The sequence below is a fragment of the Rhinatrema bivittatum genome, chromosome 7 (genome assembly GCF_901001135.1).
Source record: "Rhinatrema bivittatum chromosome 7, aRhiBiv1.1, whole genome shotgun sequence".
In the NCBI taxonomy this organism is placed as follows: Eukaryota; Metazoa; Chordata; class Amphibia; order Gymnophiona; family Rhinatrematidae; genus Rhinatrema; species Rhinatrema bivittatum.
Window position 1 is genome coordinate 305923415 of NC_042621.1, and position 20432 is coordinate 305943846.

Consider the following 20432-nt stretch of genomic DNA (forward strand, 5'->3'; position numbering starts at 1 on the left):
ACCTGGAGCTGTCTGAAAGCTGACGAACTTTTATCTGCAGGGAACTGCCATGCAGAGGCAAGGATGTCAAATACTACAGGGCTGATTAATTAAACAGTGAGTCCATTAACTGTCTAATATTAGCCGTTTCAGTGCGACTCCTGAGACATCGGTGCATCTGGTGGTGGGGAATATTCCCCCAGCCCAGGATAGCACTGGGGATGCTGCTGCTGAGGAGCTCATTTAGATTTTTATGTTCCGCTTTTTGCACTTTTTCAGTGCACCAAAGCAGATCACATTCAGGCACTGTAGGTATCTCCCTATCCCCGAAGGGCTCACGATCTACGTGGGACTTGAACCCCGGTGGCCTGGTTCGTAGTCCTCTGCACTAACCACTAGGCTACTCACCTCTCAGTGACCTCTGGCCAAGGGCTATCCTGGTGATTGCTGGCTTACCAGGGAGGGAGAGGGACAGAAAATGAAGAGAATACCCCAAGGAGGGCTAGATGAAGCCTTGTGTGAACGTTCTCAGTCCTGGGTCTCATCAAGCAGGAGAGGAGGCGCAGCCTGGCTGCAAACCAGGGCTCAGATCCCCCTGCCGCTCCCCTTGTGACCGTGGGCAAGTCCCTGCCCCCTCCATTGCCTCTGGGGACAGGGAAATACCTGCAGTGCCTGAATATAATCTCTGAGAGCGCCAAAAGGCAGAATGTAAATAAAAAATAAATGTTTAAGTAGAAAGGAGGAGGAAAGCAATGAGCCACTAAAGGAAAAGGTGATGCCCTGAAATATCCCCAAGTCAGTCCCCCGAGTCTGTCCTCAAATATATCCCCCCCGAGCCAGTCCTCAAATATATCCCCCCCCCGAGCCAGTCCTCAAATATATCCATCCCCCGAGCCAGTCCTCAAATATATCCCCCCCCGAGCCAGTCCTCAAATATATCCCCCCCCCGAGCCAGTCCTCAAATATATCCCCCCCCCGAGCCAGTCCTCAAATATATCCCCCCCCCCGAGCCAGTCCTCAAATATATCCCCCCCCCGAGCCAGTCCTCAAATATATCCCCCCCCCAAGCCAGTCCTCAAATATATCCCCCCCCCAAGCCAGTCCTCAAATATATCCCCCGAGCCACTCCTCAAATATATCCCCCGAGCCAGTCCTCAAATATATCCCCCGAGTCAGTAGGACACAGAACCGCAGGCGTCGCAGGGAAGAGAGCAATCAGCAGCGGCTCAGATCCAGAAGAAAAGAACAAATACAATCTCTGACAGCAAATAAGGAGAAGTAGGAGCAGCAGGAAATGCACTGCTGCAGCAGCACAGCCCGGGGAGGGACCCCAGCATCCCTCACTAGCCCTATGTGCCCGGTTTAGCTTCTTTGCAACCAATAAAGCAGGGGTGGCCAACGCCACTCCACGGCCTGGTTTCCAGAATGAATCTCATGAATATTCATGGCTGCTCTCCTGAATGCCCGGCCTGCCTGTGTCTCCCTGCAGGGACGCAGTACTCCTCTGCTGATCCCTCTTTCAGCCGTGCTGTATTCCTGCATCTCTCTCACTCCCACCCCGGTCGGTGCCGTTCACCTACCTTCACTAAGCAGGCAGGACCCTTCTCGCCTGGCAGGGGGTAGTTCAGGTCCAGCGGAGGGGAGCAGTTTGGGGACGACTGCTGCTGCCCTGCTGAGGCTTCCGTCTCCAGTCGCTTGGGCTCTGCGCATCCAAGAGATTCACCATCACCTGCAACACCAACGGAGCAACAACTGTCTCCCAGCGCAGAGGCACCAACACACCCAAGAGCCAAGCCAGGGACGCAGGGAGTGCCTGGGCCAGCTCGGGGGCTCTCGTGGACTCACAGCACCGGAACGTACGGCTGGGTGGAGAGAGGGGCAGGAGCGAGGGACGTCACTCAAACACACTTCAGGCAGGTGCAGGACCAGGGTGAGGGGGGCTCAAAGGTCACTCCAGCCAAGCAGAGGATAGAAGGAGCAGTCACCAGGATGAAGAGGGGTCAAAATCACTCCATTCACGTGCAGGAGAGAAGGCAGAGCCACTTGGGACGGAGGGGGGAGGGGTTGGAGATCACCGACCAGGAGCAGACACAGGGAGTCGGTTTTTCCCACACTCTCCCCGAAGACAATAAAGCTGCTGCATGCCCTGGCCACACAGCAGTGGTACCTGAGCAGGACTCTCTGTGCTTGGAAGGCTGGCACTCCATGTCCTCGTAGCTTCTTTTGTGGCGGCTCGGAGCGTAGGAAGTGGAAGCACAGACCCGGGCCTGGCTAGAGCTGGCATAGGCGTGACGAAGAGGTTAAGGCAATGTAAGCAACTGCAGACACAGCGACCCACACACAGTGCTGGCACGCCAGAGGCTCCCCCTGCCTCCTGCCACTGCAGTGACACCATCCCTCCCCCCCTCCACGGCACTGGCACTTCAGAGCCCCCATAATCAGTCCCAGCCCTGTAGTGACACCATTCCCCCCCCCCCCCCCAAATCCACAGTGCTGGCAACTTAAGATCTTGTCCCCTACATAGTCCTGCAGCAACACGAACCCACAATACTTGCACACCAGAGGCTAAATCCCCACCACCAAAACCAGTCTCAGTCCTGCCATAAAGGAAAACTGGTTCTTGCCTGCTAACTTTCATTCCTGGAATACCACAGATCAGTCCAGACTCCTGGGATGTAACCCAGGTTTCACTAAACAGGGTGGGACTGCGGGTAGTCCATGGCCTGGGCATCCAAATAATTCCTGGTGAAAGTGTGCAATAGCTTCCAAGTAGCCGCCCTACAAATCGCATGGCGATAGCTGCTGACATTCAGCAGAAGACGCCGCTTGCGATCGAGTAGAGGAATAGGATGACCTTGACAAGACTTATGCCAACCTATCGCTTCCTTCAACCACCACACTAGGGTGGATTTTGAAGCCCTTATTGTCCCTTTTTTCCACCACACCAGAGCACAAAAAAATGATCCGAAAGCCAGAAACTATTAGCGACCTTAAGATACCACAATAACGCCCGCTTTACATCCAAGATTCTCAACTCTCTCGTGCGAGGCGCTGCCACATCCAGGTTTGGGAAGGCTGGAAGTTCTACCGATTGACAAGTGGGACGACGTCACCACCTTTGGAAGGAAGGAAGGAACCGTACGCAATGAGATTCCAGAATCCTCTGAAAGGATCCCTACACGACAGCCTGAAGTTCCAAAATCCTTTGAGTGCAACAAGTTGCCACCAGAAAAAAAAACAAAAAAAAACAACTTTTAAAGGTGAGATCTTTCATAGCTGCTCTTCTAAGAGGCTTGAATGGAGCCAGACACATCCCCTTAAGGACCAAGTTCAGGCTCCAGGAGGGACACAACGTCCGCACTGCAGGACACAAATGCTTCGCCCCCTGGAGAAAATGCACCACATCGGGATGTGCAGCTAAGGCTGCTCCCTGTATCCTTGCCTCAAAGTCAGCCCAATGCTGCCACCTGTACTCTGAGGGAGTTAAAGGCCAAATCCTTCACCAACTCTCACTGCAAGATGGTTAAAATATGCACCACGGACACTCGAGCAGGTGTAAACACCCTGCTCTATGCACCAAGAGCCAAAGCCTTTCCAGACGCTCACATACACTAAAGAAATGGAAGTCTTCCTAGCTTGCAGCAGAATGGAAATGACATCCTGGGAATACCCTTTTATCTTAAACATTTCCTCTCAAAAGCCAAGCCACGAGACAGAAGAGAGCTGCCTGATCTGAAAATAGGGGACCTTGGTGAAAAAGCTTTGGTAGATAGCCGAGCTGCAACGGGCCATCCACAGCTAGATTGACCAGATCTGCAAACCATGGCCACCGTGGCCACTTTAGCACCTCTCCCAGATGAATTTCTACTCACCAAAATACTATGCCCACCAGCGGCCATGGCAGAAACACATACAGGAGAATATCCTGCAGCCATGGAAGCACCAAGGCATCGACCCCTTCTACTCCATGCTCACTTCTGTGACTGAAGCAGTCGCAGAAGGAAACGTGGTGCCTTGGCATTTCATTGAGATGCCATCAAGTCTATGTGGGGCATGCACCGTCTGCAACGGCTAAGATGCATTTCTTCCTCTGATAATTCCCACTCTCCAGGATCCAGCTGTTGTCAACTGAGAAAATCCGCCTGCACATCGTCTATACCGACTATGTGAGATGCCACCAATAACGTTAGATGCTGTTCTGCCCAGAGAAGTAACTCCTGGGCTTCCTGAACCACTGCCCAACTCCTGGTACCACCCTGTGAGTTGATGTAAACCAACATCGCCGCATTGTCTGACAAGATCCTCACTGGCCGACTTCGCAAGAGAGGTAGAAAGGCAGGCAATGTGAACTGTACTGCTCTCATCTCCCTTTGATAGACCACAATGCCTCCTCTGCCAACCACTGGCCCTGTGCTGAGTGAGTCTGGCTTATAGCTTCCCATCTGGACAGACTGGCATCAGTGGTAACTACTATCCAATTCGGAACCTCCAAGTCTACTCCGTGACATAAGTGGTCCCAACCAAGCCACTATGAGAATCTGGACCTGGCTAACTCTAAGAAACAGAAGACGAAACTGCTCTGACAACAGATTCCACCGGGAACACAACGCCCTCTGCAGAGGCCTCATATGAGCAAAGTGGAAGCCATGGAACCAAGAACCTGCAGGTAAACCCAGACCCTGCGCACTGCTCTCTCTTAATAAACTGTGAATCTGCCTCTGCAATTTGCAAATGCGTTCCATGTTGAGAAACACTTTCCCAATCCTGGTGTTGAAAGATCCCTCAGGAACTCCAACACCTGAGTAGGGGTAAGATGACTGACAGATTTACTACCCAACACAGGGATTTCAACCGCTGTAGCACCAACAGCACTGCCTGTCTGCAAAGGGACCTCTGACTTTGCTCAAATTTGCCAATCATCCACATATGGGTGAACTAGAATGCTTTCCTTCCTGAGAGTCGCTGCCACCATGACCATCACACCTTGGTGAAGGTTCTTGGAGCAGTTGCTAACCCGAATGGAAGGGCACAAAATTGAAAATGTGTCTCGAGGACCATGAACCTCAGGAACTTCTGATGATCCGGTTGGATTGCTATATGCAAGTACGCCTTGGTCCAATCCAGAGAAACCAAGAACTCTCCTTTGTGCACCACTGCAATGACAGAGCACAGGGTCTCCATCTGAAAACGAGGAACCTAGAGCCACGATCACCTTCTTTAAGTCCAAAATCAGGCAGAAGGTCCCCCTTCTGTTTTGGGACCACAAAATAAATGGAATACCTTGTCCCTTGCTCCTCTATGGGGACAGGAACAATGGCCCCCAGCATCTGTAAGCTGTCAATGGTTTCCTGTACCACTCGCCTTTTGGCCACGGAAGTGCAAGGGAGACCATGAACAAGTCCTTTAGCAGACGAGAAAATTCTAAAGCATAACCTTATCACACTTAAGACCCATTGGTCCATTGTGATCTTGGCCCATTCCTCAAAAAGGGTCAACCGAGCCCTATAGCAGGAACCGAGGAGTGGACTGGCCTTGCTTCACTGGGTGGACTTGGCTCCACCAGCACCCTGGCTGGAACCATCTCTGTTCGGCTTTTGACCTCAAAAGAACTGGTTCCAGGACTGTTGTCTCCCAGTGCCTTGCCTATTGATCCCACCAAAGCCCTATTGTGCCCAAAACGCCTATTCACCCCAACACGAGAATGCATAAAAAAAGATCCTTTTCCCCAGGGAATCTATGCCCTCATTTTCTCCCAGATGTTTGATGAGTTCCTCCAAGACCTCCACAAAGAGCAGTTTCCCTTTAAAAGGCAACGCTCCTAACTGAAAATTGTCTGAACGTCAGCTGACCAGGTCCCTAACCAAAGGAGTCATCTGGCTGAGACTGCTGACATCATAGTTCTGGATGAAATTCTGATGAGGTCATATAATGCATCTACTCCATAGGCCACCACAGTTTCTAGCTGCTCTGCCTGCTTCACCTGATGCAGACATCGCTTTTTCAGCCATCAACTGCTGTACCCAGTGTAAACGAGCCGAAAGCATTAAGCTGCTGCACACCGCATCATGTATGCCTAGTGCAGACACCACAAAAATCTTTTTGAGATGGACTTTCAGCTTCCTGTCCTGCATATCCTTCAGTGCTGCCGAACTGGCCACCGGAATGGTTGTCTTCTTAGTGACCACTGACACAAGCATCCATTTTTGGAAGTCTCAACAGTTCAGGCATGACCTCTGGCAATGGATATAACTAATCCATTGCTCTACCAACCTTTAAACCGGTCTCAGGCATATCCCCCCCCATTCCCTGACCACTAACTTCTTAACATATGGAAGGGAAAGGCTTTTGCTGGACCTCTTAAGCCATCCATGATCGAATTCTTCTCGCAGAACCTTTATCCCCAGCTCTTTAAGGACATAGGGGGATCAGGGGCCACAGTTCTTCCCTGTGGAAAAGATGAACCACCTTAACAGTCAGGGCTTGTCCCAAACCCTGTTCCTGATCCCACCCTTCCGGAGAAGTATCTGCCTCAAGAGGGTCTTCTTCTGGAGGATCCCTGTCCTCTGAATCCTCAGAAATCTCGACCACAGGTTTTGATAATGTGGACATACCAAGGATTTGCCAAACTCCTGTCGCACTGTTAGCTCACAAAATCCTGGAGATCTTCCTTGGCTGCAGGCCCACCAAACCCTCCTGCCTGGAAACACAACGACCTGAGGCTATCCTGGGCCAGGTAAGCTTTGTGCATCAAAAGGACAAAGTGCAATGAGAAGGGCGCAGCAGTTCAAAAGGAGCTTTCATCAGCTGAGCTACCACCACGATGAGGTTCCAAGACACAGCAGGAAGCTTTAGAGGAGGCTTCAATTGAAGCAGGCTCCGCTTAAAACGTACAACTATAGGCTGTACAGAGATGGGCGTATCATCTACATCATGGTGGTATGTGCAAATTGCACTCAGATGAACTCTAACGTTGTTGGTTTTCAAGTCAGCCTCCAATAGGTGTAGAAGGTAATCAAGCAGTTTTGTGTGGGGCAGGAAAATGAATCTAGGGCTTTCTCCTCACACCACACAGAAAACCTCCTCAATTTTACTCTATAGGACTTTCTAGTGGAAGGCTTTCTAGAAGCCACAAGAACCCAAGACAAATCCTCTGAGAGATCGAGTGGTTGCAGGATTAACCTCTCAACGTTCAAGCTGTGAGCGACATAGTATGGAGGTTGGGATATCGCAACCTGCCTCGATCTTGCATGAGGAGGTCTGTGCAAGCCCCCAGACTGATCGGTCTCCGGATGGACAACTCCCTTAGGAGAGGAAACCAGATCTGTCTCGACCAATGAGGGGCTACGAGGATCATAGTCCTCTTGTCCTCACGAAGCTTCAAGAGAGTCTTCGCCACTAAGGGAATCTGAGGAAATGCGTACAGAAGACCCTTGCCCCAATCAAGGGCAAGGGTGTCCAAGGCTGGTTTATCTGACCTGTACAGTAAGCAGAACAGAGGCACTTTTCTGTTGCAAGGGGACATGAGATCCACGTCTGGGCTCCCCCCGAGGTGGAATACCCAATTTGCAACCCCCTGGTCCAGGGACTACTCGTGGGGGCTGAAGGCACAACTGTCAGTCTACCACCACGTTCTCCATCCTGGCCAGGTACATAGCCCTGAGCACCATCTTGTGGGAGAAGGCTCATGACTAGATCTGGACCGCTTCCTGACACAGGAGATACAATCCCGTGCCTCCCTGCTTGCTGTCACACCACATTGCCACCTGGTTGTCAGTTTAGATCAAGACAACTTTGTTGGACAGTCGATCTCTGAAAGCCCATAGCACATACCTGACCACTCGAAGCTCCAGAAAGTTGATCTGACAATAGCTTTCCTGAGCAGACCAGAGACCCTGGGTGCTGAACCCATCCACATGAGCTCCCCAGCTCCGTGTGGACGCATCCTCGATTTGGACAATTTGGGTAAGAGGACTTTGAAAAGAGATCCCCATTCCAGATTTGAGAGTACCTGCCACCAAGACAAAGAGTCCCAGAAGGGTGAGGTGACTTGGATGCAATCCTGGAGGTTCTGCATGGCCTGGCACCACTGCAACCTCAGGGTCCGTTGAGCTCTGTGAATGTGAAAACGTGTCAAGGGAGTGAAAGGGATGGTTGTGGCCACATGGTCCAACAGCCTCAACATGTGTCAGGCTGACATCTACTGGCTCTGCTGAATTTCTGCCATGATGAGTGCCAAAATGACAGCCCTTTGATGAGGCAGGAAGGCCTTGGCCTGAGCCATGTCTAACAGGGCTCCTATGAAGTCTAATTGTGGTGATTTGCTAAGATGGGACTTCAGATACTTGATGACAAACCCTAGTGACTCCAACACCTGGATGGTCAAGCACATGGACCTGATGTCCCCCACCTGAGCCAATCGTCCAGGTAAGGGAAAATATGCACCTCCGGCCGGCAGAGGTGTACCACTACCACAGCCAGGTGTTTTGCGAAGATTTGTGGGGTGGACTCTAGCCCGAATAACAATACCCGATACTGAAAGTGCTGTTTTCTCACCACAAATTGGAGATACTTCCTGTGATTGGGGAAGGATGTGAGTGTACACATCCTTTAGATCGAGGGAGCATAGCCAATCTTCTTTTTGCAAAAGGGAGATCAAAGTGCCCAGGAAAACCATTGTAAACTTTTCTTTGACAAATTTGTTCAAGGCTCTTAGTTCTAGGATGGGACGGAGTCCTCCTGTTTTCTTTGTAATGAGGAAGGACCTGGAGTGAAATCCCCGCTCTCTTTGCCCTGGTGGAACAGCCTAGACCGCTCTGGCTGTTGAGAGAAGAGCTCTGTTAGAAGTACCGCCTGATGTGCTACTGGCTCCCAAAATGGGCTCGGAGGGCAAATTGGTGGGACACCCAATAGGTTCAATTGGTACCCTTGGCAGACGATGGAAAGAACCCACTGGTCTGAGGTTACACTGGGCCACTGGTTCACGAAAAATTGCAGCCAGCCCCTGACCAGTGGATCCATTGTCCCGGGTACGGGCAACAGGCCTATGCGCACTACAACCCAAATAAAACCCCGTTCCCTGGGGCAGCCACGGGAGCTCTGATGCTGTTGATGGGAGTGAGGGGGGAAGAGGATAGTACGTCCTCTGGCAAAAAAAAAAGCCTTCCTCTGCCCTGATCTCGCCAACCTCTTAGACGAGGAGGGGTCCGGAGTGGAGAGTTTCATGGTGGTCCTGAAGCTGGACCACCTCGTTCCTTACCCTATCTCCAAAGAGATTCCCTGCAGTACACGGCACATCAGCAAGTCGTTCCTGTATCTCTGGTCGGAGATTAGAGGCCTGCAGCTATGCCATTCATTCTGCGGGCACAGATTCCCACTGCAGAGACTCTCGATGCAGTCTCGAAAACATCATAGGTCACTCAGACCTTGTGTTTTCATACTCAAGGCCTTTATTCACCAGCAACACGAGGGTGTCCTGCTGCTGCTGAGGCAGCTGCTCAGACATCTCCTGCATCTGCTTCCAGATGTCCCATGAGTTCTGGCTCATGTAGAGCCGATAGGAAGCTATGCGGGCAATTAGCATGGCTCCTGGAAACACCTTTCTCCCAAGTGCACCCATTTCTCTGTGATTCCCCCCCTCCCGGGGGCGCCCAGGAATGTGTCCAAGAATGCTTGGCTCTCGAGAATGGATTCAACCACCACCGACTGATAGGGCAGCTGTCGCTTATTGAATTCAGCAACCCTCTGGACAAGATAAACCCCAACAGCCTTCTTGTTTACAGGAGGCACTGTGAGGGGATGTGCCCATATCCTCAGCAGCAACTCTTTAAGGATCTCATGCACCGGGACCACCACGATCTCCTTAGGAGGCTCCATGAACTGGAGGATCTCAAGCATTTTATGCCTGGCATCTTCCATCAGTAACTGAAATGGGATGGCTTCTGCCTTCACCCTCACAAACCCTGCGAAGGTCAAGTCCTCAGGCGGAGACTTCCTTTGCTCTTCTGGAGGAGAAGGGTCTAAGAGGAGACTCTCAGAGCCCTCAGAGGACGACTCCATGGTGTCATCCCCCCAGTGTCATAGGGACCCTCATCCTCACTGTAAGCAACAGGGGATGGGGCCCTAGATGCTGGGCTTTTGGCCAGAGGTAAAGGCACCAGGGGAGCTGGACAGGGGCTCCAGGCCTTGGCATCTCAACCAGCCTGGGCAGAGCTTCCTCCTCCGAGGAACCGGCAACAACCACTGTATCAATAGGGGGGAGGCTGCGGCACCGATGCCAGCCTGGGAACCAATGCCAGCTGAGTTGGTAATGCATAGATGAGCGCATTGGGCTTCTCCAGTAGCAGTTCCTGGACAGACTGTACCAGCTTTGGTGCCACAGGACCATTGCCCTGCATAGACTGTTCCACTGCCAGTTGGACTCGCCACTCAAGCTCCTCTTCGAATATTGCTGATGCCATCACAAACTGGGAGGAAGGAGAGGTGGCCAGATCCTCTTTGGACCCACAAGTCAGATCAGTGACTGGTGTCAGGACTGGAGGAGACAGTCGCAGACCCTCGGCACCAATGGAGGATTAGCTCTCCTCACCACAGAGTCGCTTTGGGAGCATCACAGCATGACTCAATTAACCCCCCCTGCCTGGCACCGATGCCAATGTTTCTTTGGCTTCCTTTGATGCTCGGCACAGTTCTTCCTCAGTGTCAAGGCCAATGACGAGGAAACCAATGTCCTTGGCCTGGAGGGGCTCGATGGTAGTCCATCTCTGGCACTCCTATCTGCTGAAGACACCAGTGGTCCTGCTAGCGTTCACCTGTGCGGCTCCAAGGTCCTTCGATGCCGATGACTCGATCTTCTCTGACCCAATGAGTTGTTCCATCTTGTCCTGCGACCCTGGACATCATGCGATGCTCCCATGCAGAGGACACATGTTGAGGATCTGTAATGGACATGACCCCTGGGCATCGCTAGAAACCAGACACGGCCATGACGGGGCAAAATAAGAGATGCAAAATCAAAACCGATGGCACAGGCATTGACGGTCAGCCAGGACTGAAGTGTCGCTGCCGCAGGGGAATCAATCGCAAAAGGAAACTTAACAAACGATGAAAGCCCTGACTAGGGATGATACGGGAATGGACTAAGAGGGACCCGGCCTAAAACGCAGCGAAAAATCCACCAAAAAAAGCGAAAGGAAAAAGTTTTCCAAAATAGTCCAAAGGGGCCAAGAATAGCTCACCAACCGTGATGCTGTAGCTCTGCAGAAAGAGATAGACTGGAGAAGCGCCCCATGTGGACTCGTGGTATAGGGCACGCCCAGTGTGGCAAGTCATAGTTCTAGAAACTATGACAAATTTTCCATGTCGGGGCTCCATCTGATGATGTCGCCCATGTGTGAGGACTACCATCCTGCTTGGTGTTTGGGTACTTGCAGGGATCTTGTGGCCTGGTTTGACCTCTAATGGAGACAGGATGCTGGGCTTGATGGACCCTTGGTCTGACCCAGTATGGCAGGTTCTTATGTTATGTTCTAAGAAACATCTCAATCTATAGCCCCAGTTAACAGTTCACACACAATTCAGTTCTGTAAAATCCTGTTACAAATACAAGTACAGCAGCTATTGCATCCTGATTTCCTGGGCCACTACTCTCTCCATAGCATGGAAAAACCTGACTTTCACTCAAAATAGGGTTAAATTTACTTTAACTTTCAAAACCAACACTGCTACTTTCCATCCCACTGATGGGTCCCACTCTATAGGGTCAAAGCCACTGCTGCATGGCAGGGAAGGAGAGCTAAGACCTGCTCGGACAATAACTATCAAGGGGAGCCGATACATGGGCCAGCAGCTGACTCATCCCGCAAGTGAGAGAGAAGGGAAGGTGGGCACAGAACAGCTCAGCTGTGGCCATGAACCACCTTCTGCTGTAAGCAACGGGTCTCAGCTGCCTCCCTCATGGTCTCTACAAAGGAGAATGAATTATACAATCTGGACAGGCAAAAGTCTGCATAGCTGAGGAGAGAGACATCGCGAGTTCACAGATGCTAAGGAGAAAAAACAAAAGGATATCTCCTTCACCCAGGATGACTCCCCCGGTACTGGCACGCAGTAGAAGGCCTGTCTCTCCAGCATTACAGTCTGTGCTGAGGTCACATCGACCTCCTGTTGAGCCTAAAGAATGGCAGAGAACAAGAAAAGATACTCTCGGCTTACAGCATGAAAAACAGCAGCAAAGTGGCTTTAAATCAGCATCTTCCATCAACCTCGGCTCAGGGGACGTGATATCTGTCACCCCCACCCTCATTCACAGCTTCGGGTCACTAGGAGGGGTCATCAAGAACCAAGCCCTCCCTTCCCCCATCACAGCCTCGAGTCACCAGGATGAACAATAGCCCCCCACCCCCTCACATCATGAATATTTGGGTCATCAGCAGACGTACAAGTCCAACCCCGATAGTGCCCACTCCTTCTGTACAATTCTCAGAGATTCCTTCCAGTAACCCTCCGGCACTATTCACGGGAGAGAGGAAGATGCGAGGTAGTCAGGATTCCCGGCAGCGCCAAGGGTGCGGGGCCCCTGGCACAGTGCCAGAACACACCCCCTGTGAGGAGGAGGAGGAGAATCAGCCTGTAGGACTCACCCCACACTCGGCCAGGTCCCGATACTTCCCAAAATGCAGAACCTGCCAACAGCAGAGGGAACATAATCAGATGTGATTTCAGCAAAACAAAACAAAAAAAAAAAAAACAACCACACCTCTCCCTTTCATACTGAATTACCAAACCAGAGGAAAAAATCCAAATTCACCCCCAAGAATGAGCTGATCTCTCCGGTCCAGGACTAATTCTGCTATGATCAGCAAAACCAGAGGAGATAATCCAGGATTCATATCGCTTGAATCCCCTCCTGTAAGTGGCTTACAAAGTTAAGGCTCCACAGACTTCTACTTGCAAAAAAAAAGTAACTAGAAAACAAATTAAATGTAAAGTTGTATCATTGCAAAATTCCAGAAGAGTTAAAAATCACAGCCTGCTTAACTGACCACCTTTTCAAATTGCCCAACCAGGTAAATTAGGGGCCTCATTAAGGGACCTAGAGGTCTACTCTAGAAAGCTCATGATTGCCATCTCTGCTCTTAGCTTACTGGAGGACCAAGGCACATACTAGACCTGCAGTACAGAAAGAGAATTTTAAATTATCTGCAGCTTCCCATAAGCTGCAACAACACAGAGCGATCCCTCAGGGAGGGACAGGAAAATTGGTTCTTACCTGTTAATTTTTGTTCTTGTAATACCACAGATCAGCCCAGACTCCTGGGTTTTGCCTCCCCTCCAGCAGATGGAGACAGAGAAAGTTTTACTGGACTGCAACATTTGTTTGTTTGTTGAGTTTTATATACCGTCATTCAGTAGAGCCATCATAACAGTTTACAAAAATATACATTTTTCTTAGCAGTTGTGTAACAGAAAAAACAATTTGAACAATATCAGAAATAAGTTTATCAAACATAACTCAAGGTGCCACCTGCAGTCCCTCAGTATTGACCTATACCCAAGCCAAGTTGGAAATAACACCAACCACAACCACCAAGTTATATTCCCCTGAACGAGCAGTGGGAATTTGAAAACTCGAACAGATAACATTGCCTTCAGTAACAAAAACCATGCTGGACTACATACAAAGCCTGCGCTATTCTTCAAATGGACTATTATAAACAGATCAAGCGGAGTCTCCAAGTACAAGACCTCCTCTGGGTGGGACTCTGGACTGATTTGTGGCACTACAGGAATGAAAATTAGCAAGTAAGAACCAATTTTCCTTTCCCTGTACGTACCAGGATCAGTCCAGACTCCTGGGATGTAGCAAAGCTTCTCTAAATAGGGTGGGACTGTGAGAGTCCCACTTGAAGCATACTTTCACCAAAGTCTCTGGACTCTGGGGCCTGGGCATTCAAACGATAATTCTTCACAAAAGAGTGCAAATTTTCCAAGTAGCTGCCCTGAAAATCTCCTGGGGTGACACTTGATGTTCAGCCTACAATGCTGCCAGAGAACAGGTCGAATGAGCCTGTAACCCCTCCAGAACAGGACGACCCTGACAGATGCACGCCGAACCAAAAGCATCCTTTAACCACCATGCAATCGTGGTCTTCGAAGCTTTACAATCCTTTTTCGCACCACTCCATAGCACAAAAAGATGGTCCATTAGCCGAAACTGTTAGTGATCTCAAGGTACCTCAATATCCAAGTATGAGAGTTAAGCATCCAAACTTGCAAAAGGACGGTAATTCCACTGACTGATTCAGGTGAAACGACAAAACCTTCTTTTTTTGCTAAATGTGGAACTGTCCTCAAGGAAACCCCGTAATCCGAAATCCTCAAAAAGGGCTCGTTACAAGACAACACCTGCAATTCCAAAATCCTTTGGGCAGAACAAAAGGCCACCAAGAAAACCACCTTCAAAGTGAAAGCCTTAATTGTGGCTCCAAGAGGTTTGAATGGAGCGGCACCCAAGCTCTTAAGGACCAAGTTAAGGTTCCAGGAAAAAGACAACTTCTGAGCCGGAGGATGCAAATGTTTCTCCCCCCCCGGAGAAAACGCATTATATCTGGATGCGCCACTAGAGTCGCTCCCTGTACCTTGCCTCGGAGGCAGCCCAATGAGGGGGTTAAAAAGACAACCCCTTCAGCAAGCCTTTCCGCAAAAAAGGCTAAATATGAGCCACGGAGGCCCGCAACGCCCTCGAGACCTCAAACTTTCCATATCCTCACAAATGCCAAAGAGGTGGAAGTCTTTCTTGCTTGTAAAAGGATAGCAATAACATCCTCTCTTCCTTAAGTGCTTCCTCTCTAAAGCCAAGCTGCGAGACAGAAGCAAGCCACCTGATCGGAATAAGTGGGACCTTGGCGAAGAAGCTTCAGCAGATGGGTGAGCCTCACCGGACCATCCACCGCTCAGTTTATCAGGTCTGCAAATCAAGGTCGCCTTGGCCACTCCAGCGCCACCAGGTTACCTCGCCCGGATGGATGTCTATCCGCCTCAAGACTTTGGCCACCAGAGGCCATGGGCGAAATACGTACAGAAGAATACCGATCGGCCAAGGCAGAACTAAGGCATCAACCCATCATGGTCCCCGCTCCCTTTTCCTACTGAAGAACCGCGGGGCCTTGACATTTTAGAAGGTCGTCATGAGATTCATGTGCGGCCTGCCTCATCTTCGGATGAGAATCATTGCCTCCTCTAAGAGTTCCCACTCTCCGGGACACAACTGCTGAGGAAATACGCTCAGAGTTTCCATTCTCGCTATGTGAGAAGCTGCTAACAGCATCAGATGCTGCCCCACCCAGTGGAACTCCTCCTAGCCTCTTGAGCTACCGCCCAAGAGGTAGCTCAAGAGGTAGCTCAACAGGATGGAACCAAGTCTTGGTTCCATCCTGTTGGTTTATGTAAGCCACCATTGTTGCATTGTCAGACAGGACTCTCAAAGGCTTGCCCCTCACGGCAGCAGAAAAGCATGCAATGCCAACCTCACTGCCCTTGTTTCTAGGCAACTGAAGGACCACAACGCTTCCTCTGTCGACCACAGATCCTGGCTAAAGCCAGAAGAATTCTGGGCTGCATAGAGAGGAATATCGAGTAAGAAAAGTGAAGTGATTATCCCCTTGTACAGGTCCTTGGTGAGGCCTCATCTGTTCAGTTCTGGAGACCATATCTCCAAAGAGACAGAGACAAGATGGAGGCGGTCCAGAGAAGGGCGCTCAAAAAGGTGGAGGGTCTTCATCGAATGACTTATGAGAAGAGATTGAAGAATCTAAATATGTACACCCTAGAGGAAAGGAGGTGATATGATACAGACTTTCAGATACTTGAAAGGTTTAAATGATCTAAAGACAATGACAAACCTTTTCCATTGGAAAAAAAAAAAATCAGCAGAACCAGGGGTCACGATTTGAAACTCCAAGGAGGAAGACCTAGAACCAATTTCAGGAAGTATTTCTTCATGGAGAGGGTGGTGGATGCCTGGAATGCCCTTCCGGAGGAAGTGGTGAATGCCAGAACTGTGAAGGACTTCAAAGGGGCGTGGGATAACACTGTGGATCCATAAAGTCTAGAGGGCGTGAATGAAGAGTGGGTGGCTCGCGAGAATGACGGCTACTGCCTGGAGATAATACCCTTATTCAATAAACATACACATGGTTACTGTGACTCCAACATTGCTCTAAGCTTCAACGGCAAGAAGAAATGTGGAAAAAAGGATTTGCATTCACAAAAAAGCAGGAAGTAGCTTGCTTGTTACGGCATTTACTAACCCAAACCAAATAAGCCTGATACTTCACTTTCAATGCATATCTTTATTTGTATTTATTTATTTGATCTTAATGATTTTATTAAGTTATTGTTCTGATTCATTCTCTGTCATTTTATTATGAATTTAAATGTAACTGGTTGTTTTTTGTAAACCGGAGTGAAGGCTATGTATGCTATACCTCGGTATATAAACAAATGCTAAATAAATAAATATCCAGCATAACTCTCTGCTTCAACGGCAAGGGGAATGAAGAAAAGTGGATCTATTTACAGACAATAACCAACAAGGACTGAATTACATAGTCTGGGTAAACAAATAAGCATGGGTGTAGCTTGATTATTGCGGCGGTTACTACCCCTAACTAATTAAGCTAGATATTTCACTTAGATGCAGTTCCAACACTGCTCTCTACATTAATGGTGGGGGTGGAAGGGAAATACAACCAAAAGGTTACTAAGAGCAACAGATAAGTATGAGAAAAAAAAAAAAAGTGTGAAACTTGCTGGGCAGACTGGATGGGCCGTTTGGTCTTCTTCTGCCGTCATTTCTATGTTTCTATGAACAGACTGGTCCTGACACACTGCTCCCACCCGGAAAGACCGACATTGGTGGTAACAACTCTCTAGTCTGGAGCCTTCAAGTCCACTCCTTGACTCAACTTGTCCCAAACAAGCCACCACGAGAGACTGGACCTGGCCAACTCTGGCAACCGATTCCAGCGGGAAAGCAATGCCGACTGTAGAGGTTGCATATGAGTGAATGCCCACAGAATCAGCTCCAACGTGGAGGCCCAGAGCCAAGAACTTGCAAGTAATCCCAGACCCTGGGAACCTGCTTCTGCTGCAAAGCTGGGACTTATAGCTGTAATTTGTATATGCATTCGGTGAGTAAAACCTTCCCCAGCTTGGTATCGAAACTCGCCCCCAGAAATTCCAACACCTGAGAAGGGGAAAGATAGCTCTTGGCCTGACTGACAATCCATCCTAATGACCGCAGATGCTGAAGTACCACATCCACTGCCTGCAGGCAAAGGAGTTCCAACTTCACCCGAATCAGCCAGTCATCCAGAGAAGGGTGACCCAAGATACCCTCACTCCGAAGAGCCACCACCATGACTACCATCACCTTGGTGAAAGTCCAGGGAGCCATCTCCAGACCAAACGGAAGGGCGCAAAACTGAAAATGCCATCCCAGGCATTTTATGTACATTGCCCAGGACAAGGGTGATTAATAAATTCAAATAAAAGTTAAAGGATCATGGATCAGATATCTTTGATGGGAAGTTCAGATTCCTATGTGCAAATACGCCTCTCAAGTCCAGAGCTAAAACGCCATTTCTTTCTTGGAAATGATGAATAAATGGAATAGCAGCCTTTCCAGAGGTATAGGAACAGTGGCTCTCAGCAACCACAGATGGTCAACCTTTTGCTGTATTAGGAGTTTCTTTTTCTCGTATGAGCAGGAGGATACTATGAACAAATCTTAGTGGACGAGCAAACTCTAAAGCAAAACCTTGTCTTCTGCTCAGCTCCCTCTGATCCAACATGATCTCGGCCCACTCCGTCAACCAATCCCCTACCTCTGGTACTGAGGAGTGGATCAACCCCGCATCACCGGGTGCATCCGGCTCCACCACTTCCCTGGCTAGAGACATCCCTATTTGATCTGCGCCCACGACTGATTCCAGGACGATTGCCGTCCAGCAGACTAACTCTAGGTGCCCAGCTGGAAACGTTTATAGCATCTGAATCGACAGCATGAAGGCAAAGACCCTTTCCTTTTAGGCAACTTATGATCTTTATTCTCCCCAAGACGTTCGATTATCTATAAGTCTTGCCAAAAAAGCATCTTCGCTTTCCCAGCTGAGACTTAGATGACACATCCACCGACTACTTCTTCAACCAGAGGAGTCTTCGAGCCGAAACCACCGACATCATTCTCCTCAAAGAAGTTTGAATGAAGTCGTATAGTGCATTGGCTCTATAGGCTACCACGGCTACCAGCCGCTCAGCTGCTTAGCCTCAAGGTCAGACATGGCCTTGTCTTGCCTGCAACAGCTGAACCCAGCAGAGCCGGCTCTTAGCATAAAACTGCTGGACGCCTCAAAAATCTTCTTGCAGCCTCGGCCACCAGAATGGTTGTCTTTTAGTCACTGTAGACACTGAAGCATCCACCTTTGGCACCTTTAGGAGCTCCAGAGTATCCTCAGGCACGGGATATAACTTATCCATCACTCTGCAACTTTCCCAGTGTCAGGAGTATCTCACTCTCTAAATACCAACCTCTTGACTGACTTATGGAAAGGGGAAAACCTCCACCATCCATAACAAGACCCTCCTGATCAGAGTCCTCTCGCGGAGACCATACGCCCAATTCAACCATCTCTGAGAAATGGAGTAACGCGTGGCAGACGGAACCCGGCACATTCGGTGACCGTGCTGTAGAAGAGCTGATCTAATAATACCTCTTTTACATCGTACACACACACCTCACCATTTTCTTCCACTTATTCAATACAATGTTGGCAGGGATGCACCAACCCGTGTCATGATCGTACCCCAGAGATGGAATCCGAGGATCCCCAATACTATCAGTTCACAGGGATCGACCATCAGTGGGATACTCCATGGACAAAGCTCCCAAGTGATTCTGATATGAGCAAGTCTTATCCAATGGTATGTAGGCTAAGAGCACTGGCTGAGGATTCATACTCTGCAATGTTGTGACCTCTCTCTTTTTTGTATGTTCTGGCAAATTGAATGCAAAAAAAAAAAAAGAGACTAAGATGTAATATCGGTTATGCAAACAATGCATGACCTAGGCTTCTGTTTCCTTCTACTTCTATAACTTAATTCCTTGCTGGAATATATTGCTGCATGTGGCAATATACATTTTTTCTTAACTGAGAACATGGGATATGTTTGCTGCAAACCCTCCAGGAGAAACATTCAGCAGCCAGTAACATAATGCAACATCTGTTTACTCCTGCCTTTCTGCAGGTCAGGCCCACACCCAACATGTCACAACAGGCCTAATACTACACATAAAGCATCAAATACAGCCCTGTGACAGCCTGACTCACCATCATTAGGGAGCTGAACAGGCTGCAACATTAAAATCACACTCCCTACCCTGCATGCAGCCCACCCTCTGACATCCTCAGCAGGAGGGGTGGGACCAGAGCTCTGTGGCACTGGACATTACCCGTCCCCGTGTCATGACGCGTGCGAGATCTCCCAGCCCCTGCCCAGCTCCCTGCATGGGGAGATGCGGTGCGCACTGTCCTGCCTCCTGACTTACCCTGGCTTTGGTGCTGGTGTCCACCGTTTCGTAAACGCCCATGTAAAACTCCGGGTCGAACATGTCCTGCACCATACAGCGGAAGCGCACCAAGCTGCTGGGCTTCAGGTAATGCAGCGGCACGTCGTTCAGCGATGGGATCTGGGCAAAGCAAACGAGGACACTGAGAACAGCTTCCCACACCTCAGCAGAGGAAGAGCAAGACCTCGGCCTTGGACCCTTAACCTTCTGCACAGCCGAGGCATCTGGCTCGCTCCTCCCATAAAAAACAAACTCAGATTCATCTCTAGTTCCTGCAGCTGAAAGTCTTCAAGAGAAACCCCTCATCACCAAAAGTCCCCTCCCGTTCTGTCTCCAGTATCTAACTGTGCCTACATAGCAGCCCCCTACCCTGTGAGTCTGTGGGAGAGACCCACGGAAACAAATTACGCAAAATACACCCCCCAGCCGACTCCCCACTGCGGGACGGGATTCAAGTGTCTGCTGGCATCCTGCTGCGAACAGCTGCTCAATAGCTCACACCACCAAAACGTGTTCCCAAAGCCATCGAGGAAGGCCGAGAACAAGAAAAGAACCAAAATAATCCACAAAACTGTTACCAGCGAGATCTCATTTACCCTTCCCACCATGCAATGTACACATCTTTTCCCCTAATCCATTGCCTCAGGTACAAACTTAGATTGTGAGCCCTCTGGGGATAGGGAAATACCTGCAGGTCCTGAATGTGATCCGCTTTGAAGCAGTGGAATATAAATCTAAATAAAATAATCCCTTCACATCCACTTCCAGAAAACCACACCCTATCTATTCATTCCCCAAGGGCAGGAAGGCTGTTTGGCAGTCACAG

The 20432-nt window shown here is 49.6% G+C and overlaps 1 protein-coding gene across 4 annotated transcripts in view; it reads right to left on the bottom strand.

The window, feature by feature from the left end:
• MCMBP (minichromosome maintenance complex binding protein) overlaps positions 1-20432 on the bottom strand; it is a 70165-nt gene that overhangs the window by 41538 nt on the left and 8195 nt on the right. For all 4 annotated transcript variants that reach the window (XM_029610532.1, XM_029610531.1, XM_029610528.1 and 1 more), the window contains 5 exons: positions 19586-19726; positions 12618-12659; positions 12046-12147; positions 2147-2267; positions 1560-1708 (listed from right to left, as the gene is read on the bottom strand). In XM_029610532.1, the coding sequence (XP_029466392.1) occupies positions 1560-1708; positions 2147-2267; positions 12046-12147; positions 12618-12659; positions 19586-19726 (555 nt within the window). The remainder of the gene's footprint in view (positions 1-1559; positions 1709-2146; positions 2268-12045; positions 12148-12617; positions 12660-19585; positions 19727-20432) is intronic.